Below are 20,856 nucleotides of genomic sequence, written 5' to 3' on the forward strand. Positions count from 1 at the left end.
CCTATACTGACTTGAATCAGACTGGGTAAAAATAAGTAGTGAGGCTGAAGCACTGGTTGACGAAACCATGAATTATCCACAGACTGGATTCTATGGGAAATGCGTTGGTTGCTAGCAAACGCTTAAGTTCAAACTGCGGTATTTTCCCTACTAACATTAGATTAACTTGGACATGTTAGCACAATATAATTTTTTTAGGCATATGCTGAAGTAATTGTTTCCTGTAACAGATACTTAACCTATGTTCTGCTACTTTTTCTGTACCCATTTGTAACACCAGTTTTCTAAACTAAGATTTTGTGTCCTTGAAAGAAACAAAATGATGCACTAAATTAAACTCCAATGGTTAGCTGAAGAGCTGGTGTGATTAAGTACAGGGAAAGCAAAGAGAAGTCCGTACATGATATATGGCACCTTAAATTCCTTGCTAGAGTAGAACTTCTCTGTTCATTGTTCAGCTTTTGTAGCTATTAACTAAAAAAAAGACAGACTTTCAAACACCTGTATTTATTCCTACTGAATTCATCACAGGTTTCAGAATATATTTATTCTATTTCAAAGCCACTGGTATCTAAGCCTACTTATATTTAATGAAACCAGATTTTTTTTAAGGGTGTGTGACAAAAGTAAAAATGGAGCTTTCTTGTTTGTGTCCTTCCCACATAAAGGTAATTCCCCATGCTTCATATGGGAAGCACATCACCTGCATCAAGGAACAACATAATGACAAATCTGCATTCCATTCTCACAGCCATCCAGTACTACTCATTATCTTCTCAGCACACAAGTACGTGGCAGGAGAGTAAAACTCAGATGAACACTTCTGACACCTCAGCCAATCCTTCATTCTGTTTATAGTGGGCTTTCACATTATGTATATGTTCAAATCTCAAGTCTATAGTAAGTCTAAAATACTGTTTATGAGAGTGGAGAAAAAGGATGTGATTGAGAAGTTCATCATACTGCAATTTTCAATATAATGTACAATAAGAATGGAAAAGGCAAGTGGCAAACAATAATAATAATAAAAATTCAATCAACAACCAGAAAGCTTTCTGGAGGAACTCAACAATAAGCAACAGCTAGCTACCACGTAAGAAAACAAAAGGTGGGTACCTCATTTTAAAATAGAAGAAAAGCACCTTTAGAGGTAAGAAGCATTTGCTTGCTTCCTCAAAGTGAGATATCTACCCTGATGCTTCAAGAATTGTCCACATTTACTTGCACAGGACGATCCCTTTGAGTCAGTAAACCATGGCAACACAACACATACATCAACAATAGTTGAGGCAACTCCTCTCTCCATCAAAATATATTGTAGCTTTCTAAATTAGATTCAGAATTGTTTTCGGCTGTCACTTTGCTTTCAACTTCCAGTTTTCTTCTTATAGTACATATTTCACTATACAAGACAAAATTGATAAAGTCTTCCGATGTCTGACTCAGTTCCCAAAAACTTTATCCAAAACAGCCTGTATCTCCTTTTCATCTGTGGGAGTAACAGAGGATTGTAACCTCTCTTAGAAAAGCCTGTGTATCTGGCATTACATCCTTACAAGTATTCTAATGATAGACAGGCTAGGACTTACATAGCGTTAAATTCTTTTTTGTATGTAATGCTTTGTTTAAGTCAAACAGAAAATAAATTCATGATGACTTACTATTTGCTTAGTCTTAGCCACTGATAGATACTAAAATATTTATTTATTTAAATAGCAAAGCCAGATTTTGGTGGTTCCCCTACTATATGCACAATAGATCGAAGTTGCTTGCACTGTAATTGTTGTCCAATTAAGTGATGCCATTGGGTTAAAAATTTGAGAGAAACTGTAATTAGTTTGGAACATACTGTCTATTGTTTCTCTCTCTCTCTCTCTCCCTTCTTTTTTTTTTTTTTTTTTTTTTTTCAAGACTGATAATCTAACTGATCTACTTTTTCTGGTGATCATGAAGATTTCTCCTTATTCTGATGATTGGTGAGAAGTTTTTTTTTTCTGGATACAATGTGTATGATTTATGTTCCTTTACTGCATTGGTAAAATCCTTAAAATTCTCCCTCCAGAGACCAATATGGTTACAGAAAAGAATACTGCCTGGTGCCATAATGGCATGGGAGAGAAACTAAAACAGGTGGGCGCCCCACAGCAGTGCTCATAGCAAAGCAACTAAGAATAGTAATAGAGGAGCAGCACATCTGCTGTTGACTTTGCTGTAACATAACCTTTCTAATGTTAGCTTCAAATGTACCTTGTGACTTGGTTTGTATCCTTCTCTTCATTTTTTCCCCCTTTTGTTCCTGAAGTATAATTGTGGTACCAGCCTAAAGGGCTGAATCTGAATCTCCAAGCGCAGCACCCAGTATGTCTATCAGATCATCAGAAAGCAGAGTGGCAGTGGGAGGCAAAGTCACTGGCTTTGAATGTTCTAAGAAGGCCTTTTTTGTACAGAGATTAAGCGATCATGAAATATTTACGCTCACTTCTGCAAGTGCTTTATTGTCTGTTGGATATGTACTTAGGAAGAATATGCTTAACCAATATAATATCAGCATATAATCTGCCATCAGCCTTATGATGCAGAAGGTAGTGAGTTTATGACACCAGTTAATTTTTGTTCTAAAATAAAGCTTTTTATACTTATGCCTTGTCATTAGCATTGTGTGCATTATTTCTTTACAACCACATCATATTTACATGATCCGGCTGTACTTATTGCATGCAGTTCTGTGAGAATTTCATTTGATGTAATATGAATATAATCCACTTGGAAACCCTCAGTACATAAAATAAAGCAGTTATAATGATATTATGAGGGACTCTCCCAATTGATTAAACTTTTAAGTAAAATCTAACATAAATCCTCTACTAAAAATTACTATAAGTGGAAGAAAATGTCCTAAAATACAAGATATATGAAGACTTTATTCAACCCTTGTCCTGTTTCAAGCTGGGAACACAACCTGCTTAATTTGTCACTGCAACCAGTGGCCACTGCAGAAACTGCAGAATGGTTTTGCAATAATTATTTTGTACTTTGACATGAATTAGATATAAGGGTCAAAGAAATTAACACTAGAATACCATTTAATTTAACACATTAATCTTTTTTAACTCATCTGATTTTATAATTAAACTGAATATTCAATCTGTCAACCCTTCAGAGTATCTAATCTTTTGTGCAATTTTAGCATTTTTTGTTTTTATTTAGGGAGAAGTTTATTATCAGGAAGCATGTCACTGAGCTGTTAATGTAATCAATTCAATTTTACTTTCAAACCATTCTTGTACTTTACTTTACAAAGTAGAAAATTAGATATGATTAGATAATTATTATAGTTTGGTTAGACTGCGTGCAATTTGCAGTGCTACCAGGAACATTAAACAATGTTATTCTGCAAAACACTATCTTAGGGTCTAAAAACAAACCAGAGACATGGCAAATAAAGAAGGCTAAAGAATGGTACAACAAAAGCCTTTATCTCCATATTGCTGGTTCCATTTTGGCCGATATTATTAGCAGCTGAAAAAATATCACTGGGATATGCAGTGGCTGACTGAAAGTGAATGAATCTGGGATCTCACAAAATTTCCAGTTGCAAAAATTCTAGTGTTAAGGCTACTGCATGTAACAAGAATTTGCATCACCAGAGAACATGGCATAGCCAGGACACTAGTATACCTTAGTAGACCTAACTGGGGTTCTCTTTTTGCTCAGCAAGGAAATGAGATAAGCCAGGTAATGTGGAGCCTGCTGCATTCTAAAAGATAAAGCGACCCACTCCCTGAGCTATAACTTCACAAAACAGAAAGTACCAGAGAAAATAAGTTTTCTTTTAAATCACAGATGACACCACAGGTTACAGAGGAATAACATCTGATAAACACCACAATGAGTATACTTTTCCACAAAAATGGTGTAACTCTTTTGCACCACTGGACAGCAATGACATTTCATGAGTCATACCACAAGTATGGAAATACCTGTTAAAGTTGCTCTTGTAAGCCTGTAAACATAATTTCGTGAAAATTTTGTGACCATTTCTGAACATGGAATTGTACAATAAACTAGGGTATCTGATGTCCCAGTCTACTGTTTGAGAAAAAAATGACTACTTGTAAAGATTAAAGGTTGAAATCAACAGTATGAAAATACAAAGAGTAAAAAAGAATTGTTTCTATTTTTCCACAAAAGGTTATAAACAGATGTAAAGTATAAAATACTACATTTTTAATTAAGTAGACTGCATAAATTGCTCGGGCTAGGGAAGACTACCAGTACATAGAAGTCTTTTGTGTTGGTACCTCTCTCCAGCAGCTCCGTAATATCTTTTGAGGGAAGTTCGTACTCTTCCTTCTACCATGTGTGTATTTTTTGAGTGATATGAATCACTCAAATGGTTCACATACAAATTTTTACTGATGCCAGTTTCAACAAACTTCAAGAAAGCAATCTATTTCAACAAAAACATACATAAATTCTGCATTTGGTTTACACCGAGCGATTATTAATAATCTATTATGTTTAAGAAATGCTGTTTCTAGTTCAAGAAATATTAAATACAGGAAAAGATCCAGCATCTGAGTCTGTCAAGCTGGTTCACTAATGGAAGTTGTTATTCTGAAGAATTCAGACATCATTGAAGGTGAGAATAATGCAACAGTCACGTTCCTTTCTCCTTCTTTTTCTCCTGTTCTCTATATTAAATCAGAAGTCAGAGAAGGATATGACCTCACTTGCAGCCTACTTTTGCCAATGCAGACTTGTTCTTTATAATAATATCCACTTCTGAGAGTCTGTCTTTAAAATATTCTGATGGTTTTTCCTTTTTTAATTTTGATATATCACTTCACAGTCTAACAGCTCCCTGTTAGTAAGGTTTTCCTGATAGTCAGCCTGAAGATCTCTCTCATAATTCATTCCTTTAACTGTAAATTTCTTTATTCAGATTCAATTCTATTTATGCCACACCAGACTGCACTGTTCCTCAGCTATTATAATGTCATGTTTTGAGCTAAAGTCTAATTTTTTTTTTCTTTCAATTATTTCTCTTACTGAAAGGCAAAATCTTAAACTGAAGTGAATACCTATAATACAAATTACTTTTGCCCCAGAACATGTTTGCAAATCTCTGAGGTTTATCTTATTTTCTGTATGTTTTCGTAAGTCTTCAGAAAAAAGAAGCACTGTCTTTTTGTTTTCCTTGGCATTTACTCCACCTACCTGTTCATTGCCACTCCTGAAATTTATTAGCAATGCCTGCTTTCTCTTTCTCTTCTATTAAGAAAACTCACAACTCTACATTATGCAAAAAAAAAATATACTGTAAAATAAGACAATTTGTCCTCTTCATACTTTAATACTTTGAGTTTCCTTAGTTCATTCTTCCCCTGCCTGTAGACCATTCCTATCAAAACTATTGAAGAATTATGTTTCTCTTCCTATGCTCCTTTTAAGCTTGGGACTACTACTTAGTCTCAGTTTGACTGTTTTCTTGAGGGCGGTACTATTTCTCAGCATTTTTCCAGTTTACAGTAACATCAAATTAGACTTTACTTGCAAGTATTGCAGTTATGGACTGACATTTACACAGTCTCATTTTCCCTTCCTTTTCACATTTTCAATTGAGTTGTTAAATATAATTCACAATTACATATGGCAATTCAAACCTACAAATGAAACTTTTTTTTTTGTGATTTAAAGCAAAGTCAATGTTAATTTTAAATCTCTGCAAAAAGTTAGAAAAAGTACAAGTCTCATTTTTCTGTCACTGAAGCTGTAAATACAGCTTGCTCCTTAAGGAATGATCAAAATGAATCAACTGTCTAGAATTCCAGACTATGAAGGCAAAATTATTTCTCAAAATCATTGGCAATTCACAATTCCTTATGATTCTTACAATTTGCATGGTCTGTATTGACCCAAATTGAGTATAGCTGCCATAAATAGTTTGCACACAATGCTGTGAAAACATTTGTGGACAAAGAGACCTCCAAAGCTGCACCTGATCTAAAAAGCCCCCACAGCATGGGGTCACACAATACAAAGCTACCTGAATGGATGTGAGTCACTTTAATAGAACAAGGGCTACCTGAGTAGTGGAGTCATCCACATACAGAAACTTTATCATCACCATACCATAGATTTAAACATGCCCCACTACACCTACATTCCCAGGTGTACCCCACCCTGTGTGGTTTCATTTGCTGTCAGTATGATGCACTAATGCTGTCAGTAGAGTAAAGTCTAAGAGAAAAAAAAAAAAAAGTACTTATTTTTCCTGCCATTCCTCTAATCTTAAATTTCAGGACTAAAATGTCCTCAAACAATGAAATAGATCTAGAAGGAATTGAATTAAATAACGTACTGTAAACACTTACAGTCCATAAATCTGTGGAGCAATTTCCAGTCGGTTCAGATGCATGTACAGCTCAATATCATGTTTCTTCAGCAGCTGATCCTGAATTTGGTTTACTTTAGTTACAATAGCAATAGATGGGCCTAAGTCCTGCGGCCTTGCAAATGGCATAGGTGTAATCATCACATCTTTCTCCTGCAGACACAGAAAAGAGGAAAAAAAAAACACAACATCCTTTATTATTTAATTACGTGAAAGAAATTTCTTGTCTTACTACCACTGGCTATCGAATAAACCCAAAACCACGCCTGTTTCTTTTCCAGCAAAAGAGTATTGTCAAGTATCCACTTCTGGGGCATCTGTTGTGGGTTCCCCTTCCTGGGTGTTCCACTGTTTACTCCCTCCTTCTCCAAGTCCGATTTATGTACCTGCTTTACTTTTCACACTTTGACGAAGTGTTGACAGCTTTATTTTAGCTTTAACATCAGCAGTACTTGTCAGTCCAGAGAAATGCATATGAATGGTAGCACTGGAGAGAACATATGCCCTTAGAGGACAATAAATTGCATACCAAATAACTAGTTCTTGAACAACCCTTCCTAAGCAGGCTTCTCTTGCTTGGAAAATCAAGTGGCTCAAAATCTACAAAACTTTAATAAAGCATCAGAAAACCTTTAGAACCAAAAAGAAATAGAAGAGTGTGATGAACCTCAGGACTAGGATGCAGCTGTCTGGACTGGAAGGTTGTGCTAACTATGTTGTGATCTGTAACATGACACACAGAGGAGAAAACAGAGGAAGAAAAGTACTGTATTAGCATACTTGAATGTGATATGACTTTAAATTTGTTCTTTTTGCAAAAAAAAAAAAAAAGTGAACTGTTATTGAAAAGGAGTAGAATGCTAGAGAGAAATGCAGCAAATAATTAACTCTACTGAACAGGAAACTTATAAAAATGAGGGTGAGGAATAAAAGAGAACAAATCAGACCTAACAAGAGAAAGGCAGAGGAAAGGCAATTGGAGAATTAACCTGTCCAGAACAATGCTGAAGTTACAGAAGAGGAAAAATTGAAACAGTTTGAAGAGAAATTTTGCAAAGGCTTTGTTTCAATTTGTCACCTTCACTCTCAGATCTGAAAGCTTCACTTTAAAAAAATAGTTATTATTTTTCTATATCGTTGCTCAGGATATTGATTGAGAAGAATTATTAAGGTCAAAGGGTTAATACTTTCAGATGACTTTATTACTGCTAAAATTGTTGAAAGACATTCACTTGGGTCAATTCAGTGAAGAGCGTATTATTTCCAACACTCAATAACAAAGAAAGTATTTTTTGTTGTACAAACTATTCCCAATGTTGTTTCCTGTAGTTATAGACCCTCTTCAGTCCCATTCTCTATCAGCATTCTAAGAGGAAGAGATGCAACCATATTTAACAATTATTTCTAACACTGTTTAATATTCAAAAGGGCAGTGAACATTTAGTAATTTCTACCCAAATTCAATAAAAATATTTTTTTGTTAATCTCTTCTGTTTGAAATATTTTTTCTTAATTATTCCATTTCTGCACTGCAAAAAATACTGCATGGTGCTGAGCAGTGATTTCAGGTAAAATATTTTTATTTAAGGATCTGATAAATTATATCTTGAAATCTGTGTAATTGTTGCTTTGCTATGGCAACTTCAGCAAAGGGACAGATCTGTCTATTACAGTACAGTGGTTTTGCCATGCTGCTGTGGTAGCGGAAGATATTCAATTCAGATGCCCTAGCAAATCACTTGACCAAAATTCCCTCACAGACTGTCAAATAAATGTCACTGAAATGGCATTGTTTCATTCAACAACAACAACAACAAAACAAAACAAAAAACAAAAACAAAACACTCTTCTGTTCTGCCAAACAAATTTAAAATAAAACACCTAGCATCTTAGGGGCTATGGTAACTCCCTATTACTTAAATACTGCAATTCTTTATAGATGCACTTGAGAAAGGATATTTCTCCTCTTTTTTTTTTTTTTTTAAATTTACTTTTAAATTAAGTAAACAGTTGTTTTTCAGTTGTTAATTACAAGCAGAGAAGAATATACAGACTGAACAGTTCTATGATGGAAAGCACGATAATAGCTATGTAGAACATGTGAATCATGGGTTGTATGTAAAGAAACCATATTTGAATAAGCATTTGAAGAAATATTGAACGAATGACCTTCATGAAAGAGCCACTTCAAATAAAACAGATTCATCAAATTTAGCATATAAGGCAAAAAACACGCAGAGAAAGAAAATACAAGTGAACTGTGGTATTAATTAAACCAAATGCATCTGTGAGTCTGAAAAGAGTATTTCTATTCCCTTTTCTAAGAAGAGAGAAAAGTAAGAGTGTTGACTCTCATGCAAGATCATCAGAAACTAGTGGTACTAGCCACTAAGAGGAAGGGCTCACCAGAGCAAATGGAGATAAACCATTTCTGGCTTAGAGATAGTTAACAAGCTGCAGAAACTTGAATTTCCTGCAACATTGACAAATAATTTAGGTGTCCCATACCTCCTTGTTCACCCCCAAAATGTAAAGAATAAATGCTCCAGATAATTTGAAGCAAAAACACTTGGATTTTCTGTCAGATTTGAAAGAGGAAATAAAATAAGTTTTTTTTTTTTTTTTTTTTTTTTTTGTCTTTTTGCTATATCCAGAGTGTATTATTTAGATAATTACTAATCCCAGTGCATTTGAATACGTCTCCTGGTTTTTGAATTAGAGAGCGGGGGCATAGTCTGAGGTTGCTTGCCTTTCTTCATGTACATAGCAAACAGTTAACAGTGAAGGGACAAAAATGTACTGCCCTCCTTTTATGCAGTACTTCTGCAACTGTTCTTCACTTGAACTTGCAAATAATTTATCTGTCCTGCTCCTTTCACCGTCAGACAGGACAACAACAGTGAGGCAGCATGGCATAATATCTTATGTTTAAAACTGAAGGGCCAGCAATGCTCTCCTTTCTAATGAAGAAATGTGGGATTCTGCATCCTCTGAACACAGCCAGAAGTGATCTGAACTGATAACTGAAATACCTTCAGTTATTTGGAGGCTGAAGTGATCTGAACACTCGTGTAAGCAGAGGAGAAAGGCAGATAATAGTTTGTGTTAGCAGCAAGCTGGGTAGCTGAGGGTAGAGACTGTGGTAAGGCTGATGGGCAGCAGGCACAAAGTTCTGTGAAACCTTCTGCAGTAAATGCCAATTACATAATTGCATGATGATGATCAAGGCCAAATGCAAGATCCTGTATCTGGGCCAGGGCAATTCCACACACAAATACAGCCTAGGCAGAGAATGGATGGAGAGCAATCCTGAGGAGAAGGACTTGGAGGTTCTGGTGGATGAAAAGATCGACATGAGCTGGAAAGGTGTGCTTGCAGCCCAGAAAGCCAACCATATCCTGGGCTGTGTTAAAAGAAGTGTGGCCAGCAGGGCAAGGGAAGTGGTTGTTCCCCTTTACTCTACTCTTATGAGACCCCACCTGGAGCGCTGTGTTCAGCTCTGGGGTCTGCAGCACAAGAAGGACATGGACCTGTTGGGAGTGGGTCCAGAGGAGAGCCATGAAGATGATCAAAGGGCTGGAGCACCTCTCCTGTGAAGACAGGCTGAGGGACTTGGGGTTGTTCAGCATGGAGAAAAGAAGGCTCCGGGAAGACCTTATAGTGGCCTTCCACTACCTACATGGGGCCTACAGGAAAGCTGGGGAGTCACATATAGGCATAGGACAAGAGGTAATGGCTTTAAACTAAAAAAAAAAAAAAAAAAAAAAAAAAAAAAAGCAGGATTTACATTAGTTATAAGGAGGAAATGAGGAAATTCTTTACTATGAGGGTGGTGAGGCACTGGACAGGTTGCCCAGAGAAGCTGTGGATGCCCCATTCCAGGAGGTGTTCAAGGCCAGGCTAGATGGGGCTTTGAGCAATCTGGTCTGGTGGGAGGCGTCCCTGCCCATGCCAGGAGGCTGGAACTAGGTGGTCTTTAAGGTCTTTTCCAACCTGAACCATTCTGATTCTATGATGGACAGCTTATGTCATCTTTCGAATAACACACCTGTAAGAAATTAGCCAGCATGGGAAGTGAGTAAAGGTCCACAGCCAATTTGAGAGCCCATGGGAAGTAGGTAGGGACAGAAAAAAATCCTTATTCCACACTTAAATGCTCTCTATATTCATCATTTGAAGTAATCTGTTAGAAACAAGTTACTGAATTATTTTCTGCTTCTCTGTTGTATGGCTATTTCTTATTATTGTTTCATACCCATTTCAATGTTTTCTTGGTCACATGCGGAGAAAAAAGGAAGGAATCCACTAAGTATGTCTAATCTCCTGCAAATAAAGCACTCTTAAGTTATAATAACATTGCCTTAATGTTAAATGCCAGTCTACAGTAACCTTTTGCATAAACTTGCCCATTTGAAACTAATCATAAAAACCTGTTACTGTATGAATTCACAGTCTGTGCATGTTCCATCAGTTGGCACACATCTGCAATGTGTACATTGTTCAGGTTTATTCTAGTTGAGTGTAACTTCAGCTTGACCATGCATAAGTCTGATGACTCAAGAGACCTGTATTTTTAAAATTTTCTTGATTATAGGTGTAAGACCTTATATAGAAATCTCAGCATTAGAATCTTTCAACCTATTTGAGCTTGTAAAATGACAAGACTCTGTAGTCACCCAGGTTAGTCTTTATACCATTAGTTGTGTGTGGGTTTATAGCCATCTTTACAAAATTAAAAGACAAAGTCTTACCCACTGGTTTAAGCGTCAAAAGATTCTGATTATCAAAACCAACACATGCCTCATGATTTGGTGCACACCATGAAGAAGTTTGGTGAATGACTAGAGAGCATATGATCTGTCTGCTGTCTCTTCTCAAGCACTTTGGTTGAGAAAATGACGATATATTTAGCCAGCTGAAATTGCTCCAAAAAATGTCATCGAACTGGTATGAAAGGAAGCCCAAACAGAAAGATGGTCAAATGAACTAATACAACTAAGCTGTCAAAATGTTTAACTATAAATGATTCACAGTGTCTCTGCCTAAAGCACAGAAGTTAAGTAGACAACATGATACTGTGCCCATGCCTATCCTCACTACATGTTGACTTGCCACATGGGATGAAACACCTGTTTTCTTTTTGTGAGTCTTGGCAAACATTTCACGAGTGTATGGGCTTAGCCATCCACTGTTACCATGAAATATAAATGATCAACCCTGAAGGGATGTGGTTTGCAGTAAGAAGAAGAAGTACAGCTCAGAGATTTGCTATACTATTTAAAGGAGAGCACCAGATTCACCTGTAAGAACAATTTAAATATGGATACCAGTAGAACAGAGCTGAAAATTTTAGACCAAGTGTTAGGAACAAAATCACCAAATCCTGCCACACAACATTACTGAACACAACATGAATTGGAATGGCTGGTATTTGATACTAATACAACTTATATATTCATGCATTTAGGAAACAAATGCTACAGCAGTAAAGAAAGGCTAGGACATAGCACAAGTATAAATGTGGACAGATTTCTCTCATTAACCACTAGGGAATGCCGTAGCTGGAGCAGCTCCTCTAATGGCAATTGGGAGTAATGGAACCAACTGTTAGAGGCTATAAAAAGTAACGTATATCAGAGCACATGCTTTCATTGCTTCATTTGTGAAGACTCAGACTTTATTATGTAGCCAACCCTCAAAGTCATGATTGTAAAAGGCACACGCACAAGAAAGGATTATTAAAGATTATACATGTTTGCAAAGAACAAGAACAAACAACCAGATATTAATCCATGTACTGTGCATAGTCAATTTTTTATGCCACGAAAGGACTTGAAAGGGTAATGTAAACTTTCACCTTCTACCCAAGCACTGTAAATCTGTAAGTCGACCTAGTTATTTCCTGGAATAAAAATCAGCCTCAGACTTCACCACCTCTGTCACAGAAATTGGAACAAATATGCCTGAATACACCGAATTCTGAAAAGTTACACTCAAGAGAAACATCTTGCAGCTTTGTTGTTAGAATAAAAGTGACTATGTAATAAGTTCATAAAATTTGTATCTCTTACACTTTATCTGTAGTTACTGAAAACTATGTAAAACTCAAATCTAAATAGTAATTTATAACTGTAGATAGCTCTGGCCAAGATACCAACACTCCATGTCCATAAAATATATACACAGATACATTTAAATTTTTAAATAAAATAGAAGCTTTTATGTGAGACTTGGATGAACAACATTTTTTTTCAACTACAGTCAAAATCACATCTAAAACTAGAACTCCCTAATTACAGTTTGCAAGTATAGGTTTTGGTGCACACATGTGCACCAAAACTGACCAAATTCTTACTAATTTATTTTTGACTCTACTTGCCCTATGGTCTGTGAAAAATGCTGAAATAAATCAAGTTGGAACTTAGTCTGGAGACCAACTCTTTTAGTATATAATACACTGAAAGTCTTGGACACCTGTAATATGTCTGTTTTGCTAGACCCTTCTATGTACACCCCATCACAAAAATTGTTTTTCAGAATTAAAGAAGAAAAGCATAAAAAGGGAAAGAGACAGGAAGAAAGTAGAAAAAAAAAAAAACACAAACAAAAAATCTTGAACGTTAGACTGAAGCAAAACAGACAGAGGGAACTGTTAAATCTGCCATGCATGAAAAATGGTTACAGGCAAGAACTAGCTGGTCCTTGCAAAGAGTCCAGAGAGGGCAAGGAAGAAAATAGTAAAAAAAAAAAGGTTCTGTAAAACTAAACATGGAAAAGGCTTTTCCATACCGTGAACCAAAATGCTAAATACAATGGCATCTGTATAGCTACACTGGTGATTTAAGGGGCACAGGCATTCCTTCAGAATATCCTCAGGCCAAGAAGAAAAGAGGGGAAAAAAAGGATCACCATCAATAAAAAAGAGGTAGCATCAGGAAGAAGTCACAGAAAGATGAACCCTGACATATGATGAGCAACCTATGAACAAAATTTTGGTTTCACATCAAATTGTTTATATTGCAAAAAGTTTAAACCAATTCAAGCCTCAATATATTAATCACTGCCTATATGTATTTATTTAACATGCCATTAAGCGCAAGTTTGGGGCACTTACATGTGTCTATGACAAGCAATCTTTTGACTGCTATACAAGAGTATCTCTCATAAACAGGAGAATAATTTTCTATGTACATGTGGCTTTTGATATCAAAGTGATCTTTCAACAGACAGGAACTGTCAACTGACTTTCCACAAGTGCTTTGACCTAATTCTGAAAAACCTCTAAAGAACTTAATTTTAACTTGGTGGAACCCGCTTTAACCAAATTGTTTAAGAGAACAAACGTTATCATCTTCAAATTACTTCAATCACATTAAAAACCACATTTGCTTAAGAATAGAATAAATGCATTTTAGAGTAATATTTACCTTCTGACTGTCATGTTCAAAAGTTGAAAACCAATGTTCTGCAGTCTTCATAAGACGTGTGAACATTGCACTGAAAGGGGAAAACCCAGAAACTTGGTGTTAAATAATGTATTGCAAATAAGAGTAAATTAAATGTAAAGGAAGTTGTTAAAACTTACTAGGCATCATGTTCCAGATATTCAGGATTCAAAAGGACTTTCATTTCCTCACTGAAAAAATCAACAGTGAACAATCCAAATGTGAATGCTTGTTTTTGGTCAGTGCTCTGCATGTACTATTATGTATTTATAAGCCAACTTTCATATAAAGTGCAAATGAGAAAACTAGCCTTTTTAATTAAAAAGAGCAACTCCATTCAACAAATGAAGTCTTTCCTTTTTATAAAGATCAAAAACAAATTAGCTGCCTTGTCTGCACTACAATGAAGTAACCATCTAATTACTCCAAATAACAAATTACTGAATGTCACAATGTATTATTTGAATATGCTTGATCTACAATAATTGATTGCTGCACAATCTATCACTGTTTGTCCAAAACAACAAGAAAATGGTTACTGGTCAAATATGCAGTATCAAAACATTAATTTATTTTGTTTTAATAGCGTGTATTTTTATTGTACTTTAACAGTAATTAATCAGTGACAGCACCTCTTTTCCATCTACTTTGTTCTTTGGCTCTACTTTTTAGTGGCACAGGAACAGAATGCTGTGTGTAACACATGCTTATTTTGAGTTACTTTGCACTGAAGGGCATCTTCTAGGTAATTTCAGGATATCTGAAGACGTACACTGAATAAAAACACACTTGTAAATAAATTCCATCCTTATGCTAATACTACCTTTGGACAATCACACTGAGGGGTGCTAAAGAGGTTATGATACATAGCACATATAATTAAATTGGCTTTTATTCACTGCTAGACTCCACAAGCAATGACAAAAAAGACAAATGAAAAGAACTTGATTAAATATCACAAATGATTTGAACAGGCAACTAGTTTATTTATTTTTAAAAGCTTTACATATAAGGCAAGAAAAAAGCATCTGAATTCAGTTCACAATCATATGTGATGCAGTATTTTATACATGCGTATAAACACGAGCACGCACAGCTTGGCTGAAATGAAGAATCAATACCTAAACATAATGTTACTACCAAGACAAAACATAGTCAGGTATTGCAGCTACAACATTGCAGGGTAATGAAAGAAATATCAATCAAAACAATGCATCTACATTGATTATTTTAAGACACAAGGAAAGAAAGTTGTTAATGTGTCTATTGTAAGACTGTATTTTTCTACTCTGCTTCCTCTCTGCAATGACAAAAACTAAAGCATTCTTGGCAATAACAAACAATGAGGTGAAACTTTAAGGATTTCCTTTACGTTTGCTGTGTTCACTTTTTTCTATAGCTAATAGAAATAATAATTGGCCAATGTCTACACTAAAACCTCCTTCCACATGCTGTAGTAGGAAAGACAAAATAAGGACATTCCCATAAAAGCAAGAGGATGCAACATTTTCTCAAGTTAATTTATTAGTTATAAACAAATAATTAAAGAACATATTTATAAGTTATAGCCCAGAAAACTCCATATGTTTTGTATATATTTGATATATGTATCAATTTTTTAATATTATATAAACAAAACATTATGCTTGCCTTGGTTGCGCAGCTTCACTGGCATGTGAAAAAGCTTGGTGGTCACAATGCAGAATAAAAACAATGGGAGCTAAGAGCTCATGCATACCCTAAACATAAAAAGAAGCAAAAGTATTGTAAGATATTTCATTCATATAATAGTTCATAAAGCACAGCATCAGGCGGCCTGCAGTATTGGGTGGAGACTAACTAAAAGCGTGAACATTTATATTCTTAACAGAATGGTTTCATAATCAATGTCTTTTATTTTAAATTCTGATTAAATCTAAGTGTTTATTCTGCTATAATATGGGGGAGGCAAGTTATTCTCCCTTTTTCTAACACAACAGGCAACAGATTGGCAATGGTAAGCAACCCTGCACCTGGCAGTTTACTCTAAGATCTACATTCATAAATATAAATTTTATTTATGATAATTACAGCCATGATCCACAGTACACGCAGATCTGCAATAAGGACAAATTACAAAATTTAAAATTATTATTATTTTTTAATTTGATAATGTTCCAAAACCACCATAACAGTAGCCTTTAGAGGAGACTTGGGCATCTATTTGGGAAATTAGAAAATTAAAGTTCCACTCCTATGAACATGAGAAATAAAAGGGCTTTTTCACCTTTTTTTTTTTTTTTTAAATTAAAAAAGTCATTAGGTCAATATTAAAAAAAGTACATTATTAACACAATATGTAGGAGACCTGGAACTGTTCCATTACAGACTTTTACTTACAAATACAATCTGTATCCAGATATAGACAAAATATAAAACCATGCAGGAATCAGAGTGGAAAAAAGTGGTAGATAGTTCAGGACTTGGGACGGGGTTAGAAGCATGGCTGGGCAACCCATCAGTGCTCACCAGGGATAAAAGGAGTCTTGACTTAACATTGGTTCATCTGGGGATTTCCAATGTGTTAATGGGAGCAGAAGCAACCGCTTCAGCAAACAAACACCACAGTTGTTAGCAAGCAGCAACACGCAGGCAGGTAAAACAATTGCCTGCAGAATGAAACCTCAGCTACAGGAGAGATTCAGCTCCTTCCCTCAGATTAGATCAGGAAAAAGGAGGATCTGGGAAATTTGGATCCAGCAGCAGACTGGATCCAGTGGTGGACTATGAAGGCAGGTGGGAACTACGTAAGATTGGGGTGGGGGTCAGCCATAAAAAAGAAGCGAGGGGAGCCCTTTAGTGATGGAAGGGGGGGTGTGTGGGATTAAACATTGAGACCTTTCTGTCTGCCTCTGGATGCACAGATCACTCTAAAGGTAGGGAACTACAGACCTTGGCCCCTCAAAAAATGGTACAATGCCTGCTCCACCAAACACTTAGCAGATTTCACATTTCTTTTGTTCCCTGCTTGGATTCTCTGACCTTTGTGTTGGCGCAGTATCTCTGGATGCTATTAAGATCTCAATTTGACATCATATTATTAAAATTCTTGGGATATTCTCAGATAGGTCAAAGTCAACTGTAGAACTGTGATATTACATGTAGCATTTCAGGAGTATTCAGTATGTGAGAGTTAGCTTTACCAGCTCAATACAGGCAGATCCACTACCACAAAACAAACAAACAAACAAATAAAAACACCAAAATACACTTAAAGGTTTATCAGAAATATCAGATGTAGATCAGAGCAGAGAAGAGGACACAGATACACAAGGAAGCCCTCTCTAGGTCATTATCTATCACTATCTATCTATGATGCATGTATCTCATTTGTTCGTAAGGAAATTCCAATACTTCACAACATTGATGAAAATGAGTGGTGGTGGAACTATCTCTGTGTGCTGTCAACCAAAATCTAGGAAATCCAATTTTAATTTCTTCAGAACTGAGACAACTGCTCATATAGCCTCAACTGTAGGGTTGCAGCAATACCAAATTCTGTTGACTGGGCATAGCTAAAGACTGCAAACATACTAAAGAGTGGAGCTTTTCTTTCCCTTCTGATTTCTGAACCTTTAGGGACTACTTCAAATGATGAAAAAAAAAAAAAAAAAAGAAAAAGTTAAACTCTAGGTTCTCATGTAGCCACTTGATTTCAGGAGCTGATCTAAAATTCCCAAACACAATATAATTTGGATTGCAAGTTGACAGCCTCGTATTTCGGAAAGTCTTACAGTTGTACCAGGAAAGAAAGAAATAGGAAAGACAGGGAGATAGGTCCACAATTAGAAGATAAATAGAAATAGCAAAAATATTTATATAAACTGTAGATAACATGAGCTGTGCTTCCATATATACTCACAGACTTCAGATCATTAACAGCTTCGCATCTGATCTTTTATTCGCCCTGATATACTAACATGAAATAAGAGAAATGGAAATGGCAAAAACTTGACTAGCTAATAAAACTACCACCTAAGTTGTAAACATGTAAGTTGAAGAAAAAGAAAGAGGACATAAAAGAAGAATTAGTCAGAAAAGATAAAAGCACATCATACATTCTTCCAACATAATAATGTATCAACTATATAATAAAGTAGAATCGTAATGTGGCTGCCCACATCCAACAAAAACAAAACAAACAGATGATGAAATATCACGATTTCAAAAAGATACCTCTGATCTTTCAGTTACAAGAGTACTTCAAATATTTAGAGATTTTTAGTTTGGCAAGAAAAGCCACCAATGTAATATGCATACACATTTTTTCAATGCTGCAGTTTACTAAAACTCTTTAGTGTTAATAAATAAGTTGACAGAGCTCAGATAATTTTATGACACTTCCCAGCTACAACAAAATATTGATTTCATAATACAGTGTATGGTTTAGAAAGAAAACCAGAAATACAGCATTTGTACAATGAAAAGTGAATCAATGCATTTCAAAATTATATTGACGTCTTTAAGATCAATCAAATCATGAGTGAACAATGGTTAGCCTAGTGATTTAGCTTAATTGTCACTATTTCTTTTCAATGTAACTAGGACCAGAATTTTTGGCACCAATCTTACAGAAGAATGCTAATAGTAATTTTTACATATTCTTAAGTACAATATACTATTCTCTTTACATTTTGTATTTACAGCTGCTATTTAAAAATTCAGTGATCCCAGTGAGGATTCTGTCTTTAAAATCTCTATAATACAGCCCCACAACATTCTATTCCATCTGACTAGGGACGGAAATGTCTTTCCCCATCAAATAAAATGTTACTCCATGCTGGTCAAAAACCCACAAAACGTACTACAAAGACAAATTACATGCATATATGCATATTAAGCAAACATTGATTCTTCTAAGAATATATACTGATGCTACATAATAGTTTTAATGAAATATTGTAAATTCCAGTTCTCTTTATTTATAAGGATGCAAATTGCCAAGGAACTATAACTTTTTTCCAAATATTTGGAAAAGAAACATCAGGTCCTGTACAGATGTTAATAGATGTACCTACAAGTTTTCATTTACTGGCCAGGTGTCACAATTATGACAGCAAATTTAGTTCTTACATGTGGTCATAAAAATGCGAGAGAGGAATTCCCATACAGAACAACAGGATGAGTCCCACGATGGATACTGAATATGAAGATAAACTTCAGAATTTTAGCTTTGTATTCAGGTCACTGTGGAGAGAGCATCTCAGAAGTGATCCATTCCTGATGAATTAATGGTAACCTTTATTATCTTCAAGAAAATATGCTATGCTTTGCTTTAGTGGAACTTAGTATGGGAAGTCATTCATAAAAAGAACCAAGAAAAATGGTAGGCCAGGAAGGCTGACTACAACATAGGTATTTGATAATAGAGAAAAAAATGTATCCTGTCACCACCACAAACTTCTTCCTATTAGCTAATTCTGAGAAGGATACTGATGGTCATAAAAGAAATGTTATCTAAAGAGAGAAGAGCACAGGAACAAAAAAGCAGGATTGTTACTAATAAGCTAAAAGGATAATCAATTTTAAAAAAAGGCCTTTTAAAATGAGGTATGGAAAAGGAAAAGCTAGTAAATGTGACACGTGTCCATTAAATGGGAGGAAAATCACAACCATTTGCTATTTTGTGGATTTGGCAGGGAACCACAACACTTGGATGATATACTGAAATACTTCAGAGATATTAAGTCAACAGTTTTTCATGATCCAGATTTATTTCCTTTCACGCACTTAACCTCTCCTTTTAGTCCTGTGGCAACCCGTTCCTGAAATTACTGCACTATTGATGCAACCAACACCAGTTGAAAACAGAGGTAAATAAGTTTTCTTTGTCAACAGCCTGTAGGCTCACAAAATTGAACCTGTTCTTTTATCTGCCTATGTTCATTTAGCCCACCAAGCAGTCTTTATTAAAGCTGAGGCATCAGGCAGTCAAAGTTCATTAATACCATTTATATAATCTCTGCAGTTTCAATTAACTCAGCAAGACATTCTACTACATGATAACAGTCTCATTAATTCAATAAAATCCCATAACTATTAACAATATGGTCTATGTTAAACGGGGTGTCACCTAGTAGAAAATAATAGCTTTAACAGCTTGTGATGAAACTCAGGGCTTTCTTTTTTTAAAATTTGATCTGGCTAAATATTCCATCCTTATTTAGAAAGGTATTATTTCTTGGTAAGGAATCAAGAGGATTTTAAAAATGAGCAGAGGGTAATTAAGTCCTTTTAAGTCATATCAAAGAGTAAAATAATACTTCTTGTTCAATAACTGATAGACTAAATTAGCTGGAATGTGTTCTTCCATTTTCCCATCATCAGAATGGTAGCCTATATTCACCAGAAAGGGGAGGTTGAATACTGCCGAAGCTCACAAATCTCATTTCTTCTTGCTATCATGCAAGACCAGCAGTAACCAGCTGATGGAGATTTGATATGTTTGGTAACTATATATTTGATTTTTGATTTAATCTGTAAGAATTCTTCAGAAGTACCTGTTTCTTCAACAGTGGTCTTTTCATGTATCACAACTAATTTCCTGGCTTAGGGGCAGGGTGGTCACATACCGTGCCTGGGAACATACAGTGTGTTATAAAACTCTTCACCTTTACCGAAGCTTTGTATTTTTGTCCTACCTAAAGTTTGCTGCTCTACAGTTTAGCTTTTGTCCATGTCCCTCAGTTTGCCAGTCACTAATCTCCCTACAGTTAATAGTCTGGGGAAACAAATACAAATGTCTATAAATCTGCGAATCAGTCTTGCTACATTAATTTAATATCATGCTTATATTCACTTCAAAACCTTCAGAAGAAATGTTAAATTAATTTAGCCCTCATCCCATATGGATGTATATAGTCAGTGCAGCTTTAAAGGCTACCCTTACCATTAATAAAGAAGGTGTAAGCAGGCTCTCCTTCTGGCAATACTGTAAAAGGGGGATTTGCTAGCACCCTTGTCCATCAGTCAACA

The 20,856-nt window shown here is 35.5% G+C and overlaps 1 protein-coding gene across 8 annotated transcripts in view; it reads right to left on the reverse strand.

The window, feature by feature from the left end:
• Window positions 1–20,856, reverse strand: part of TBC1D5 (TBC1 domain family member 5) — a 319,441-nt gene that overhangs the window by 114,177 nt on the left and 184,408 nt on the right. For all 8 annotated transcript variants that reach the window (XM_035319863.1, XM_035319861.1, XM_035319857.1 and 5 more), the window contains 4 exons: window positions 15,493–15,581; window positions 13,983–14,033; window positions 13,825–13,894; window positions 6,378–6,550 (listed from right to left, as the gene is read on the reverse strand). In XM_035319863.1, coding sequence (XP_035175754.1) covers window positions 6,378–6,550; window positions 13,825–13,894; window positions 13,983–14,033; window positions 15,493–15,581 — 383 coding nt within the window. The remainder of the gene's footprint in view (window positions 1–6,377; window positions 6,551–13,824; window positions 13,895–13,982; window positions 14,034–15,492; window positions 15,582–20,856) is intronic.

The sequence above is a fragment of the Oxyura jamaicensis genome, chromosome 2, assembly GCF_011077185.1.
Source record: "Oxyura jamaicensis isolate SHBP4307 breed ruddy duck chromosome 2, BPBGC_Ojam_1.0, whole genome shotgun sequence".
NCBI lineage: Eukaryota > Metazoa > Chordata > Aves > Anseriformes > Anatidae > Oxyura > Oxyura jamaicensis.